At 40.4% G+C, this 16933-nt stretch overlaps 2 protein-coding genes and 1 long non-coding RNA gene across 3 annotated transcripts; 1 reads left to right on the top strand and 2 right to left on the bottom strand.

Moving 5' to 3' along the window:
* Nucleotides 1-6613: 6613 nt before the first annotated feature.
* On the top strand, nt 6614-7924 carry LOC308667236 (uncharacterized protein F54H12.2-like; the record flags this gene model as incomplete). The annotated part of the gene is made up of 1 exon (XM_081326379.1): nt 6614-7924. One exon carries the CDS (start codon nt 6614-6616, stop codon nt 7922-7924), a length of 1311 nt encoding a protein of 436 aa, XP_081182505.1.
* Nucleotides 7925-11677: 3753 nt separating this feature from the next.
* LOC308668286 (uncharacterized protein) lies at nt 11678-13971 on the bottom strand. The gene is made up of 5 exons (XM_081328069.1): nt 13432-13971; nt 13290-13331; nt 13150-13189; nt 12949-13062; nt 11678-12821 (listed from the first exon to the last, which is right to left on the bottom strand). The coding sequence occupies exons 1-5, from the start codon at nt 13471-13473 to the stop codon at nt 12553-12555; spliced, it is 507 nt and encodes a 168-aa protein (XP_081184195.1). The 5' UTR covers nt 13474-13971; the 3' UTR covers nt 11678-12552.
* Nucleotides 13972-14013: 42 nt separating this feature from the next.
* On the bottom strand, nt 14014-15596 carry LOC308668267. The gene is made up of 2 exons (XR_014026482.1): nt 14522-15596; nt 14014-14439 (listed from the first exon to the last, which is right to left on the bottom strand). It is a non-coding gene; the product is annotated as an uncharacterized lncRNA (long non-coding RNA).
* Between the last annotated feature and the right edge of the window lie 1337 nt (nt 15597-16933).

Genomic DNA, 16933 nt, shown 5'->3' with positions numbered 1-16933 from the left:
TAAATAAGTCCATATAGTCCCATATTCTTTGGAAGAAATAAAATTAATAACACATATCCTTCTCCTTTATTTAAATTGGCATTAAATATTTAATTGCACTTTTAAAAATAGATACCAGTTTGATTCTTCCAAGTGTGAGATTATTGCCAGAAAAGTAACTAAATTTTGTTCAACTGCCATTGCTGTTTATTACAAAAATAGCATAATCTCCCTCATTTAACATTAGGAGCAGAATTTTAAGCTATCATTTTATGATATTAGAATGTTGTCAGTAATAATTTTACTGTCAGACCTGCCCCAGTCTAATCTCTGAGGAAAGTAAAATTCTCAACTCCATTTTGTTGAAGTGAAAATGCACTTTTACTAAGTTATGCTAATTGCAGTAAGTCAAGTGGAATCTAAAATTCCCACACACCAATACAGAACTAAACCCCTGGTTTCCCCTACACCCCCCCCTCCATGTCCATTCATGAGTAGCCAATCTAGCACCGTCAAGATATTTTGGGAAATGCTGAGGTGTTTGTGCTGGTAAAATTCCATTCTCAGGGCAAACGGCTTTGAAGATGCCAGTGGGCCAGGATGAACTGGATTCCAAAGCACTCTGTTCTTCCTCAACTATCAATTCCCCCTCCCAATTTCCCATCATAAAAGTATACAACTTTATTGCCCATTTGTTCCCCTCTCCCTTCCCTGATTGATGGCAGAACCCCAGCAAGCTGCCAAGCCGAAGATGGTGAATCTGACATGCAGCCCTCTTTGACCAAGACATCAGTCCTGCAAAACAAACAGAAAAACATAGCAAAGGAAGAGAGAAACAAGGTAGGTATATGGTTAGATAAGGGAGTTACTTTGGTTTATCAGGATACTGATTATGGAAATATTTGAGGAGTTTAGCCACTTTAACATACTTAAGATCCACCCATTCAGTTTCTGAAGGGGGAAAAGTCTTCCCACATCGCTAGATTCTGGAGCTTAATTTCAAAATGTTCTTCTTCAATCATGAGTGGTTTGGGGGTGGAGGCAGAATTGGCACAAAGGGAACCGAGTTTCCAATTTTAGTAGACTACAATGGAAATTTGGGTGAATGAGCCTAAGTGATTTCAGCAGTTGGAGCACAACTGTGACCAGGTTGATGATGCTTTTGATGGGGACAGAGCCAATGTACTTTGGTTCCAGTTTTGGGGAAGGCTGTCTGGATTGCAGGTATTTAGTGGAGAGGTAATAATAATAATAATAATAATAATAATAATAATAATAATAATAATAATAATAATAATAATAATAATAATAATAATAATAATTTGGAAGGGACCTTGGAGGTCATCTAGTCTAACCCCCTGCTAAGGCAGGAAACCCTATACCATTTCAGGCAAATGGCTGTCCAGTCTCTTCTTAAAAACTTCCAGTGTTGGAGCATTAACCACTTCTGGAGGCAGGTTGTTCCACTGGTTAATTGTTCTAACTGTCAGGAAGTTTCTCCTTAGTTCTAGGTTGCTTCTCTCCTTGACTAGTTTCCATCCATTGCTTCTTGTCCTGCTTTCAGGTGCTTTGAAGAATAGCTTGACTCCCTCTTCTTTGTGGCAGCCCCTGAGATATTGGAACACTGCTTATCATGTCACCCCTCACTCTTCTCTTCATTAAACTACACATACCCAATTCCAGCAACCGTTCCCTATATGTTTTAGCCTCCAGTCCCCCAATCATCTTTGTTGCTCTTCTCTGTACCCTTTCTAGAGTCTCGACATCTTTTTTACATCGTGGTGACCAAAACTGGATGCAGGTAGACCTGGTACCCTATTTTAAAGTCTTTGGGCTTTGTTCATTTTTTGTCTGCATGTTTTTTATGTGTCTCTTGCTTCCTCCAATGATTTTCTGACCACTGGCCAGGAATTCTGCAGCTGGGCAACCCATTCTTTTAAAGACGAAATGGGGAGTGGCCAGAGGCAGCTCAAGCATGGGCACAAAGTCCTGTCCGGTTGCCACGAAAAGGGTAAACGGTGCTGCTATGTACAGAGTTATTGTAGACTACTTCAGCAAGTGGGAGGAGGTCTGTCCAATTGTTCTATTGGTAATTTATGTAACATCTCAGGTATTATTCTAGAACCCCATTTGTACATTCACACCCCCATTCATTTCCAGATGATGACTGGAACTAAGCCCTTGGGATGTCCCAAAAAGTCTTAAAAACTCCTGGCAGAATTTGGAAGTAAATTGCACTCTGCAGTTGGAAATTATCTGTTGCAGGAGTACCATGAAGCCTATAGACGTGATGGATGAAAACTTAACCAAGGTGTGGGTGGAAGGGATCTTTTGGCAAGGCACAAAATGCACTTGTTTAGAGAACAAATCATTAATCACCCAGATTATGGTGTTTCTTTTTTATATAATATTTTTATTAAGTTTCTAATTTTACATTTAGGTATTTAAAAAGCAACATGGTGGCTGGGTTCATCAATAGTTCAGTAAGCTACAAAAATCTTTAGTACAAATCTCAAACTACAACCTCTCTTTTTCCCTTAATATCTACTATCTCATATTTAAGCTAATACAGTTATTATATCAACTAAATAAAAACATCATTATTACATTTATCAATAAATTTTTAGCTTATACATATCTTAATTACTTTTACATTCAATGTTTACATTCAATCAATGTCCTGTTATTCGTTTTTCCCAATTTTTAGTTTTCCATCAGTAGTATAAGTACATACAAACTTTTAATGGAACTTATCAGTAGTTTTGATCAGTGACATCATCAAAGTAAACAAAGCCACGTGCTGATGATGTCACCAGGCCATGCCCATAAACGGAAGTGACGTGTGCAGCCCTCCTCCCCGGATGTGACGTGCATAATCCACACCCCCACCCCTCATGGTACAGGACTCACAAGGCCATAACCCTAGCCGGATATGACGTGTCGGCCCAACCCCATCAAAATAAGCATGGGTAATCCTAACAGATAAGGTGTGGTGTAAGGTCATAGCCCTATTTCCAGATGGTGCTTGCCGAACCTAATCCCATCAACAAACATGTGGCGGTCAAGCTTCTGTGTACTTGATTACATTAACCCTAGACTAATTCCATGGACGTGCAAATCCAAAAGAAACACAGAGACCTGTGTTTTTGGGAAACAAAACCCTGCTTTTGGGGGGGGGTGGTAATTAAAAAATAGCTTTTTATTTCTAATCATTCTAGCCTAATGATGCTTTTAATTTTTGTGGAGTTTTAAAAATCAATACCTCAAAAGCTGGGGGTGGGGGTGGGGAAAATGATCACCTAAAAGGCGGCCAGGGTTTGCATTTAAACCAGGAAATTTTAAAAACATTTTCCCTGAATGTAGGGGGAAAAAACCACAGACCTTTTAAAGCCCACAGCTGTTTTTTTACCTTTGTAAAAATCTAAAGATGTATATTTTGGCATTTGCAACTCCCTCGAATCCATATGTACGCGTAACCGTTCATAGCAGAGATTTAATAAAATTTATTCTAACCTTACAGCAAAAGTGAAGCGTTTCTGACTGGCCAGAACAGATTGATGTTTTAGGTATGCTTGTTGTGGGCATGTCTGGACATGACCTGTAAGCTCTTGCTATAGAGCATGCACGTGGCCACAGACAACTCGGAAACTGTAAAGCGTAGATCTATTTTAACAGCGTCATGGGAACTTGTGAAGGAAATAATAAAAAGGGTGTAAAACCTGCTGCATCTTGGTTGGCGACACAATCTCTTTGGAAAGATTGCCATAAGATGTGCTGTGATGTTCGTGATGAAACCCCGCACTACTCCTGGTCTACCTTGTCTGGATGTCGCTTGCCCTGTTGTAACGTGCGGGAGATGGCGTGTCGTGAAGATGAGGCCATACCGAGTAAGTAAAAACCTGTTATGTGTTCAAATGTGTAGAGCGCAATAACCCCCGTTAACGATGTGATTGCTAATGGCTAAATACATTTTCCAGGTTCTATTCCGGGGTATAGCTATAACGCCGGCGCCTCCTTAATAACAAACATCTCAAGTGATGAAGAGGATGCAGAGGTCGATCTAGGTAAATGAATTGTCTTTTTACTATGCATGCTGCTGTTAATATTATATAATAAAAGGAGAGTTAAAGAGGCTTTTACTAACGGATTATTTTTGCATTTTTAAACAGGTGGGTTCCCCGGATATTACCTAGCCCCGTGTCCGTCTGATTGTCCAGGTTGTCTACAGCTTGATCTCAAAAGAGATACTCCAAATGACTGCTATATAGAATGTGATTGTGGCGCATCGAATTGTATATGTACAATGCCTACAGAGAATGAAGATACTGATGATACAGATGACCCCGGTAATGATAGTAATGATGAAGGATATTATTCTGTAAATGAACGTGATGATAATTGCGTCTAAATTACAAATAAAAGGTTTGTGCTAAAGCGCAGTGTGTTTATTGTAAGGTTTGAACCGTGCAGAATGAAGTGTGAAAATGTACGAAAGGAACTGTATTATTTGCCGGAAGGTAGCTATGGTGGAGTAAAACCCCTATTTGAGGCTGGGAGGAAACGCTTTAAAAACTTAACCTTGAGGCAAGTCAAGACATGGCTTTCCGGTCAAGAAGCTTATACCCTGCATAAGCCTGCAAGAATAAAATTCTCCAGGAACGCGACAATAGTTTCCTGCATAGATTGCCAATGGCAGGCTGACCTTGTGGATTTATCAGGTTTTGCCTCTGAAAACAGCGGCACAAAATTTATTTTAACGGTAATCGATGTGCTTTCCAAATATGCTTGGGCAGTCTGTTTAACCGATAAGTCTGGACGAGGGGTTGCCGGTGCTTTCCAAAGTATATTCCAATCAGGAAGGGCGCCCAGAAAGCTGCAGTCGGATGCCGGGAAAGAATTTTTAAACAAGCCTGTAAAGAAGCTTTTTGAATGCTATGGCATACATCACTTTGTCACACATAGTGACACTAAAGCAGCGGTTATAGAGAGGTTTAATAGAACTCTGAAAAACAAGCTCTGGAGATTTTTCACAGCTAAAAATACACACAGGTATGTGGATGTATTACCAGCCCTCATGCGGAGTTACAATAGCGCTTACCATCGCAGTATCTGGACAGCCCCCAACATGGTGAAACAATCTAATGAAAAAGATGTGTGGATGCGTCTATACGGGAATATTGTAAAATTGGACAGAAAGGCAGAAAACTTTAAGGTGGGGGATCACGTTAGGATATCCAGGCTAAAGGGGAAGTTTGAAAAGGGATATCAGCAAACCTTTACAGATGAAATATTTATCATCAAAGAAAGGGTTAGGCGGAGAGAAAGGGATGTATATAGATTAATGGATTATGCAGAAGAGCCGGTACATGGGTCTTTTTACCCAGAAGAGCTGCAAAAAATTCCTAGTGATCAAGAACGCGTCTACAGAATTGAAAAAATATTACGGAAAAGAGGGAGGGGCAAACAAAGAGAATTCCTGGTTAAATGGCAGGGTTGGCCAGAAAAGTTCAACAGTTGGATTAAGGAGTCTGAAGTACAACATCTTTGATATGGAGGAGTTTTACATCACCCTACCCAGCAATGCATCAGCAGCAATTTTCCCCCAAAACAAAAATTCTAATTTTACCATACAATTAGCGAGAGCGCTGGATCTTCCAGGAGCGTGGGAAGTAGTGCTAGCAGAGATACAGTATCCGCATAGTTGGCACACATTAACTTCACCTGGATATTTTGAAATTGCTAACGAGAGAAAGAGATGGCATTTTTCTTTGAGAAGCGGGTCATCTGTTAGAAAATATGAACAAGGTTATATCAAACGTCAAGGACGGACCTAAGACGACCCTACATTATGATTCAGTGGGTCGAAAAATTAATCTTAAAGGAGACGAACCGCACACCATTCTAGTTAGCGGAGATCTCGGACATCTGTTAGGGTTGTTCCCTGGATTCAGTACATTATATGTTTACACAGACATTGTAGAGCTCCAGATAGTGGGCGACTTCTATGTGCCGTTACTGTGCTGTGTGCCTGTGCGAGGGCAAGACAATGATTTCGTCACAATGACCTATGACCATCCGCATTATGTACCGATCAGCAAACATCACATCGATACCATTACCATAGAAATCAAAACCGATCAGGACAAAAATGTGCATTTTTATCACGGGAAGGTGATTGTCAAGCTTCATTTTAGGCCTCGGAAAAGTGAAGGATGGTTGTGATCAAGGAGCACGGGAACCCTCAAGACTACGTGGCTTACTACAGGGCATAAGCTGGCGGGGGCCTTCCAGGCTTCCGAGGAGCCCCCATTATGTACGGGACAGGTTTAGGGGGCCTGTTCCGTGGGCTTTTTTGAAAAGCAATGCCCTTTTTGAGGTGAGGATTAGAAATCATTAAGCCGCATGTGAAATCTGCTGCCAAAAACATTGCCAGAGATGTCGCGGGTCATCTTGTATCCCATGTTGTTGAGAGGGGCAGGATGGATCAGGGATGATCATAACCAAGAAGAATTACGCATTGGGCCCGCCTATTCCGTTTAAAAAGAGAAGACTTGTGAAAAAGACCCGCCATACCAAGAGGAGACGTGCACAGAAGAGGAAGCCCTGTGACAAGGAAGACATATTCTAATACGATATGGCATTTATTCATTCTGCTTCAGAGGAATGTGTTAAATCAGAACTGGATCTTTTTCAACTGGCACCTACACAGACCAGTATTGAAAACAGTACTTATGTTGAGATCCCACCTTTATCAGCGCTGACACCCAATGCTCCCCTGGAATTTTTTATCACGGGGCATGGTGAACATTACACGGATTTAAACAACACCCTGCTGTATGTGAGTTGCAAGATTGTAAAGGCTGACGGTTCCGATATTGATGACGGGGCTAGGGTGGCCCTGACCAACTACCCCATAGCATCACTGTTTAATCAGCTGGATGTTACCTTGGGAGATCGGCTCATTACACAGAGCCATCATTGCTATTCTTACCGGGCCATGATTGAACTGATTCTGAACTTTGGTGGTGATGCGCTGGGCACCCAATTTACAGCTGGCGGTTTTTACAAAGATGACTCGGACCTCATGGAGAGTACTCTACTGACAGCCACTGGGAACTCCGGTTTCAAAGCGAGAGCAAGACAGACGGCCGGTAGTCGTAAATGGGACCTGCTAGGGCCTCTGCATAGTGATCTGTTTTTTCAAGACAGACTGCTAATTAACGGTGTTGATGTGAAAGTCAAACTCACAAGAAGCAGAAATGAATTTTGTGTGATGAAGGATGGCAACAAGAATTACAAAGTGCAACTCTTGGCGGCATCTCTCTTTGTAAAGCGTGTAAAAGTAGCCCCGGGAGTGCGCCTTGGTCATGCAGAAGCTTTGCTCTCCTCCAATGCCAAATACCCCGTTGATCGAGTGGGAATGAAGGTTTACAGCATTCCTGCAGGTAGCCTTGTGTGTAATCAGGAAAATCTATTTCTGGGTCAGCTACCTAAACAATTAGTGATTGGGTTTGTGGACAATGCATCTTTTAGTGGGGATTATGAAAGAAATCCGTTAAATTTTCAACACTGCAATGTCAATTTTTGCGCCTTGCATTGTGATGGCGAGCAGATCCCTGCAAAGCCTCTTCAGCCTGATTATGAGCACGGTCGTTTTGTGAGAGAGTACATGCAGATGGTGCAGGCCACAGGCAAAGGCATGAAAGACAGGCCGCTGTTAATCAGTAGGGAAGAGTTTAACCGAGGGTATACTTTGTATTGTTTTGACTTGAGTCCTGATCAGGGGTGCTCTGAGCACTATTCTTTGATCAGGAACGGTAACCTCAGAGCCGAAATTAGATTTGCACAACCCCTCCCCAACACCGTCAACATGATTCTCTATGCAATCTTCGAAAACCTTATTGAAATAAGTCACACAAGGAATGTGCTCTTTGATTATATGTGAGTATGGACACACTGCAACTCCGCCACTTGTTCTCTGGAAATAAAACCTTTCTAGGGGTCTACCCTTGCGACCTGCTACCCCAGAGACAGATCTCCAAAAGACCTTTTGGATTAATTGTAAATACCCACCCTCACACTCTGCCTGGTGAACACTGGCTGGCCCTCTACTTCCCATCTCCCGGATATGGCGAATAAAACCAAATATTTGGAATTCAGAGCTATTGTTCTCATTTTCTTGCCTTGAAAAAACAGGTTTTGTAGTATGAGAATAATGCTCAGGTTTCTGTGATGAACGTACTGTGTAAATGCCTTCTCTATTTGATCGCTCTCACTGGCCGATGTCATGAGATCATCTAACACAGGTAGAGTAATTTGATTTGGCGGAAACAAATCATCATCTTCAAAAGAAGACGGAAGCCCCTCAATAAATGTAATTTAAGGGAATTTATTAAGCAGTTCTTTGTACAGAGGTTGCCAACGGCTATAAAACCATATAATATTTTGAGGCAATTGAGACAACATGACACCACCATGTTCTAACATTTGTTTGATAAAAAAAGATTTGCCAGAATTGGACGGACCGCTTATAATACACGAAAAAGGGTGTACAAATTGTGCAATATTTTCTGCCATCCTTAATAACCGTAAGGTAGCATACAGTAATCTTCGCTCTTTAATAACCTTTTATTATACACTACTTTTAGAGTTTTTTGGAGGACCCGCGTTTCAAGGGACCACTGTTTCTTAACCCTAACAATCCCCAACTGTTCTACCCTGATCTCTTTTTTTCTCTCTGCACCAGACAGACAATAATCATCTACCAAATCTTTCAAGCTGTCAAAATTAACCTTTTTGCTGTTACTGCAGTTTAGTGTGATCCCCTTCACCTTTAGCACCGCTTCACCGTTGGACAAAGCATAGGCATACGTTTTGGGGCCGGCCGCAACAAACTCTGTTATCGTAGTGTTTGGAGGAATCTCACTTGTCAGCTGTCCTAAATAATCACCCAAAGGTGGAGTCCACGCCCCCTCTCTGCTTACAAAAATGACTGAATCGGTGTCATGATACAGGCATCTATTGCCCAGCCCATCCAGCAGCCTGTATAATTCCAGTCGTGCATACGCTGTTGTAAAGCTGGCAATGAATACGTTAGTACATGAGGCTTTGGTGGGATGGTTCTTGGCACGTCACAACGGCTGTCTCACTATCCACAAACTCACAGGAGGAAACATCATAATAGGGCACAAAAAGGTATTTGAATAATTCTTCAGGGTTTGTCACCACAGATGTTGTCAGGTGATTGGTGCTCTGACCAAACTTGCCCCACAGCAAGTTTAAAAAAAGTTTGGCAATCTGCCTTTTAGCAGGATTTACCTCAATGTGCTCACGGCGTAAGCAGACGCCTTCCATCTTTTCATAATCATGAATATATTGCTCTTTATCCTGTTCTGTTTTGCACCAGTCAGGGTAGCCGCTGGCCTCCTGTTTCTGTCTGAGATGTGCGTTAATATAATCTGAAAATAGCCCCTTTGATGTACTTTCAAAATGCCAGATCTCATAGATTTCAACAATTCTGTAACCTTTTTCTAAAGCTACATTCAATTCAACAGTGCACCATGTCCAAGTCAGAGCTCTTTCCTCATCACTGTGTTTACAGGGGGTAGTTTGCAGTTTTTCTGTGCAGGCTGCACACAAACTAAACATTAATTTGCCCCCTGATTTGTGGGGTAGTACAGGAAAATAGAGATTCCTTGGCGGGTACACTTTGACTTTGGCTAACCCAAAATATTGTTTTATGTCCCCAAAATCTTGGTAGACAATTTGTGGATGGCCAATTGGGTACTCCTTGGTCTTATTCACAAAGGGGTACAAACTGGTGAAATCGTAATATAAGATTTGTTCACCAGGTTTTGGTTTGTAGTAAAGACATGTAGCATTTGTTCTACCACCAAAAAAAGCATCTCGAGGTATCAAAGGTATTGGGAGCTTATTCTCAACCAGAAACTGCTTCAAAGAGGTGTCAGCCTCCACCAAGGCCCTCCATTCGTGTTCCCAGATGCAGCACACAGCATAACCCTGGCTCCTGAGGTCCTCTTCTTTAATCCTAGTACGGCTGTGCAGGGTGCCATATGTTGAACCAAGTAAGTTGTTGAAGTCTCTTTCAGAGTAGCAGACAGGGCACCCATGAAAAAAACAACCATAAAATTCAAAAGCTGTGGGGGTGTCATTTATGACAGCAAAACCATCCAAAAAATATTTGCCTACTTGTTTTTCACCCCCCTTCAGGGCATGCTGGATATTGACGTTCTCAGTGTGCTCTATGTACATCAACCATTGTATCGCAGGTGCTGAATACCTTTTCTGTGTCTTGTGATAATTATCCATAGGAGCCAAAGCAATGGAGTTGTTGTTCAAATACATGAACCGGTACTGTGCCATACAGACAGACGCCAGTGTGATATATTGGAAGGGGTCAATCAACGAATCACTAACTCCTCAACAATATCCCCACCGCCCCTCTTGACGAACTCACGCTCAGTCATTTCCATTACCTGTTCCCTAAATCGAATACATGCTTCTCTTAGTATATCAACATCCTGCCTGCAATAGTAAGCCAGAGCCTTCTTTAGTTTAAATACAGTACCTCTATTAGCAGCGTGCCATTTCAGGAATTCTTCTCTCTCCCCGGGCATCATGGTTTCAGGGCTATAATACTTGGCTTCAGGGAGCGGCCCAACGTAGTCCTGATTGGCCATTGTATTGAACAAATGGGGGAAATATCCTTTGCAGCCTTGAAACCCCATAGCTTTGGGTAATTTACTTAATTTAAGGGGCAAAAATGAGAGGCTATCAATAAAACGGATCTTGTAAGCCGACAGGGTGATACACAGAAGTTTCCCTCCCAGGCTTATAAGCTGAACCCTAACCTTTTCCCGGATCAACTGCCTCAGTACTAGGTACCCGTCATAACCTTTGGCATTGTGAGCGATAAAAGTGCATCCTTTAAACTTATCATTTATAAATGTCTTTACAAACTGATCCAAACATCTAACACCATAACAATCCCACATCACAACATCTTCGTCATCATCATCCTTCAACATATCCCTGGCGCATGCATAATTAGGTATATGTGTGCCAGTTTCTTGGCAGCATTCGAAATCATAAATAATGTACTTTTGGCCAATTCGTGGCCGGACCAGCTCTTTTAGAAAACATAAATGATATTCCAAACTTTCAACCTTCTCGGAACACTGCCCACACTTGGGTTCCTTGCATTTCACGTGGGGAGTAAAGACGTAAACCCCACACTTTTCACAATATTCTTTACTCTTACAGTAAACTTTTCCCTCCGTAGCTAGCTGTGTGTGAGTTTCAAAACATACCTTAGAATGACAAACCACTTTGCACTTATAGCAGCGCATCTTTTCCTTCTCTACGTGCTTGCATTCTTGCTTGAGACATGATCTGCAGATATATTGACAACCATGACTAAATTTATGGTGATAGTGGGTGTGGCAAAATTTACAGAAATAGCGTTCGCCCAGGAAACCCTTTATATTTTTGATGGCATAGTAATGATTGTCGTGTAACAATATAAACACTATTTTTTCTTGCTGTGGGAGGCCTGTAACAAAAAACCTCCATCTGTCCTGCAGATAAAACAAGATCTTTATAGTAACCCCTAAAGCTTTTTCAAAGAGGTGTATCTGAGAAACGTTAACCATGTTTTCTGTGGAAATACCCAGTCTGATGTGAAGTTTATTTATTTATTTATTTATTTTATTGGATTTGTATACCGCCCTATTCCCATAGGACTCAGGGCGGTTTACAGGGCAGTTAAAACCATGAATACAAAAAAATAAAAACAATTAAAACAAATTAAACTCAAGCCCCAAGAGTAAATCTAAAACCCAGTTAAATTAACAACCCCACAGTCTGGACCAAATAGATCGAAGAGCCAAGTTTTCAGGTCCCGGCGAAATGAGCGAAGGTTGGGGGCAGTCCTAAGATCTGTGGGTAGTTGGTTCCATAGGGCAGGCGCACCCACAGAGAACGCCCTTCCCCTGGCATTCATTAACCGGCGGTACCCTGAGAAGGCCCTCCCTGTGGGGGCGCACAGGACGATGGGAAGATGATGCCAGCAGCAGGTGTTCCCTTAGATATTCCGGACCCAAGCCATTTAGGGCTTTATAGGTCATTACCAGCACCTGACCCTGGTAATAATTTCTTCATTACTAATACCCCCGCCAATGAGCCAGAGCAAGCAGCTAGCAAAACACAGAAATGCGCCTTCCACATTGAAATCTACTAGGTGACGTCTTTTTTTCTCCAGTACTTTTTCTCCTAAGCCCTCCCCCCTCATTGTTCCTCACAATGGTAACCACTAATTGTAAATCTCCCCCCCCACAATATCTCTGCTTTACTTTGAAGCAGATTTTCAATACTGGTCAGAAAATCATCAGCATTTAAACCATCCATATTCCTCCTCAGAGAAAAGAGAGGATGATTTAACCCATCTGCATCCAACCGGAGTTGAACAAAATCATTTGCACCTATGTCTCTAGCAACATTATTCAAAACATGCTGTATAGCATTATGAATAGCATCTATAGCATGTACAGAAGACTAAATTTGGTCAACATTAACGAATCTATATCGCTGATAGTATTCCACAGCCATGAAATTTCGGATAGGATGCTCCCACTTTTGCACCAAATCCAGATAAACATTGTTCGAATTCTGAGAGTTTGCAGAGTTAGTGCTTTGTAGCTGGGGCATAGAATGATTTATCTCCTCTTCTTGTTGAGATACAGGCGTAGGTTCACTACTATCACTGTCTGCTGGGGATGTGGGGAGTTCGCCTCCATGCATTTTTGTTTTTTTGCAGGGCGGCCCTGGTTAATCAAACAAACAAAATGTTATCACCTACATTCCTAATAATGTAATACAAACACACCCCTTTTTTAGATTATAAAATACTACGAATGGATTTGTAGTTGGATAAAATGCTAGATGTTATACCTCCTAACTCTTGTGCTGTGTGGCTTGTGCATGGTTGAGGGGTCATGCCATGCCGGGGTCCTTCCTGCTCTGTGGGTATAGTGAGATCCACAAATGGTTGATCACCTTCCCATTCTGAAGGAAAAGAAAAACCCAATGGTCAGAAATGTTGCAGAAATTTTTGTAAGAATCTGAATGTATGTAGGTATGAAAAACAAATACCATTATAAAACCTTAGACATTCGGAATCAGTCAGTTCCATCTAGTAAAAGAAAACAAACATGCCAAGAATATTATAATCACATTCTTTTTTTATATCTAAGAGGGACAGTGTTTCAAAATTTAGCAATAAAACTACTTACAAGATCCGCACCCCTTACACATTCGGAATCACTTAATTCCATCTAGTAAAAGAAAACAAACAGGCCATGAATATTATAAATACATTCTTTTTTATATCTAAGAAGGGCAGTGTTTCAAAATTTTAGCAACAAAACTACTTACAAGATCTGCACCCCTTACACATTCAGAATCAGTTAATTCCATCTAGTAAAAGAAAACAAACAGGCCATGAATATTATAAACACACTTTTTATAGCTAAGAGGAACAATGTTTCAAAAATTAGCAATAAAATTACTTACATTTGTAGCATCCATTCTGTAAAGAGGGTCTTCTTAGCAGATCACAGGGGTCCAGAGGTATGAATATGCCAGAAACTGACAAACGTGTCTGGGGTCAGTATGAATCCTACTTTTTGTACACTCTGGCTATGTCAAAAATCACATCGCCCACCAATCAGGTTACCCCCAGCCGAATGATTAGATTATATATCTGTGTCTAGCACCTGCTAGGAGACCAGCAAATGTAAACTTCATAGTGTTAATAGTTTCTTGTAATTAATTCTGCTGATAACCCCCAGCCGAATGATTAGCTTATATATCTGTGTCTAGCACCTGATAGGATTAAACATGAGACCAGCAAATGTAAACTTCATAGTGTTAATAGTTTCTTGTAATTAATTCTGCTGAGTTCTTCACCCCTTTTGACCAATACACCCTCATATCAAGAAAAAAATATAATACAACTTTCATGTGATTTGTAAAGCACCTTTTATTATAAATTTCATAGCGTTAACAGTTTCTTGTAATCTATTTCTGTTACATTCTGACATATGATCCTCTTCAGAGACAATGGCAATTTGGCTTCAATCTTTGACATTAATGACAGCGGATCACGCATAAGCGCTATACGATATATAAATTTCTTGAGCTCTCCAAGGGAATCCCTGGTGAAATATAAGTTATTCACTTTGTCAGAAATACTGATGATGACCCAGAGAACATGAGGCATAGAAAGTCTAAAGCATATGCTGCTAATAAGCTCTGTTTCACTGGTTCCATCCGTATGGTCTTCATCTGATTGTAGGCACCCCATTAAACAATGGTGTAATATTTTAATGATACACGCTTTCAGAATCTGAGGCATGCTGGCATTTTGAGATTCCACCGTTTCTAAAACAGGAAATAAGGTAGAATTAGTCTAGCTGTTTCAACTAATCAAAATACTGTTTTCTTAATTTTTATATTTACTTACCATTTGATGTTTTGCAGAATCTGCAACAACAAGGCTTTATAAATTTGTTGTCTTCTACGATGCCGCATAGGTCAGGTCCTTTTCTTATTCTACGTCTACGCTTGGGAGGTTTGGGGGCCAAATTTACATCAAACAAATCACCAGCAATATTTGCCATCTTCAAAAGACTGCTGGAATTAATTTGCTAGCTGTTCAGACCTGCCTGTACAACACCCCCACGCATGCTATGACACGTCCTTGAGCCTTGTGCCTGTCCAGAATCACGAGGAATGACATGTCCAGACATGCCCACAACACACATACCTAAAACATTAATCTGTTCTGGCCAGTCAGAAACGCTTCGCTTTTGCTGTAAGGTTAGAATAAATTTTATTAAATCTCTGCTATGAACGGTTACGTGTACATATGGATTCGAGGGAGTTGCAAATGCCAAAATATACGTCTTTAGATTTTTACAAAGGTAAAAAACCAGCTGTGGGCTTTAAAAGGTCTGTGGTTTTTCCCCCCTACATTCAGGGAAAATGTTTTTAAAATTGCCTGGTTTAAATGCAAACCCTGGCCGCCTTTTAGGTGATCCTTCCCCCCCCCCAGCTTTTGAGGTATTGATTTTTAAAACTCCACAAAAATTAAAAGCATCATTAGGCTAGAATGATTAGAAATAAAAAGCTTTTTTTAATTACCACCCCCCCAAAAGCAGGGTTTTGTTTCCCAAAAACACAGGTCTCTGTGTTTCTTTTGGATTTGCACGTCCATGGAATTAGTCTAGGGTTAATGTAATCAAGTACACAGAAGCTTGACCGCCACATGTTTGTTGATGGGATTAGGTTCGGCAAGCACCATCTGGAAATAGGGCTATGACCTTACACCACACCTTATCTGTTAGGATTACCCATGCTTATTTTGATGGGGTTGGGCCGACACGTCATATCCGGCTAGGGTTATGGCCTTGTGAGTCCTGTACCACGAGGGGTGGGGGTGTGGATTATGCACGTCACATCCGGGGAGGAGGGCTGCGAACGTCACTTCCGTTTATGGGCATGGCCTGGTGACGTAATCAGCACGTGGCTTTGTTTACTTTGATGACGTCACTGATCAAAACTACTGAAAAGTTCCATTAAAAGTTTGTATGTACTTATACTACTACTTCCATCAATATTCAAATTTAAAATTTGATATTTATAATTTCCAGGTTTAGGTAACCAAAGTTTCCTTTATCTCAATTCATAACAGAATCTGATATTCAAAATACACATCTTATCTATTTGAGTATAATTTTGTTCTATTTCCTAAAAGTTATCTATTTTCCCCATCTTACATCATCTAATTAATAATACAGTATGCCCTTTAATAAATCAAAGCCCATTATATATATTGTCTGAGTTAATCAATAAATAAAACATATTCATAATATTTTTTCATTTTGGTTCTAATTTTTAAATATTAAACAAATAACATTTCAACTAATTTCCAAATGTTTTAAATTTAATGACCAAAATTTCTCTTATCTTAGCTTCTCCCTTTGACCCTCTAATTAGTAATATGAAATCCCCTCTGATAGATCAAAACCCCAATTTTCTTCAGCCTTATTCTGGCTTTCTTTCTCTGCCAACTAACCTTCCATGTCAACGTTTTTAAATCATCAAATAGATCTCCCTCTATTATTATATATATTGTTTGGAATAAGAGAGACCATTTAGTTGCCATTTTTTGGAAGGGCTAGCCCATTTGTATTCCTTAAATCATCTCCATATTATTCCAAATTCCCATAATTGTCCTGGTATGTTTATCTTCCATTCAATCTGTTCTTCTTCCTCATCAAACGTCTTCTGATTTATATAGAAAGTCTTTTCATTTTCAGTGTTGTCTGTCCCTTTTCTGGATATTCCATGGACTGTATTTGTTGGTCAATTGAGTCCTCTGTCTTAGTATTTGATTGTTCCACTTCTTCTGTTACCTTATGTGTTGTTAATTCTTTAGTTGTAGTTGGAATTTGGGTTTGTATATCTCTAGCTGACATCTTGTTCTTTTCTGTAACATCTTATTTCATCACAAGCTGTAAGGATGGTTTCATGTATTGCTTTCAACATGTAAAGAATCTTTCCTGGTCTTCATCCACCTTCTCTTAATAGTGTATTAAGTTGAGGACTTTGAATCAGATGATGAAATTTTTTTATAGCTGGGTATGGAGCCTCTATTTCATGTGTTTGTAGGTAGTTTTTATAGTAAAAGTCATTTGTCAAGTAAAATTTTATAATCCAAGGTATTTCATCATCTCAAATGACCAATATTCCAGCTCTAAAAATCAATAAAGGTTTACATTCATAGTTCAAGGAGGCCAGCCATGCCACCCAGAAGTTCTCTTTACAGCTGAACTTCTCACAGGTGGTGTTTATCAAAGTTAAAAGAGTCTTA

Source organism: Vipera berus, assembly GCF_964194415.1.
Source record: "Vipera berus genome assembly, chromosome: 4".
Classification (NCBI taxonomy): domain Eukaryota; kingdom Metazoa; phylum Chordata; class Lepidosauria; order Squamata; family Viperidae; genus Vipera; species Vipera berus.
Note: the sequence above shows the minus strand (reverse complement) of the source record. Positions and strands in the feature narration are given on the sequence as shown.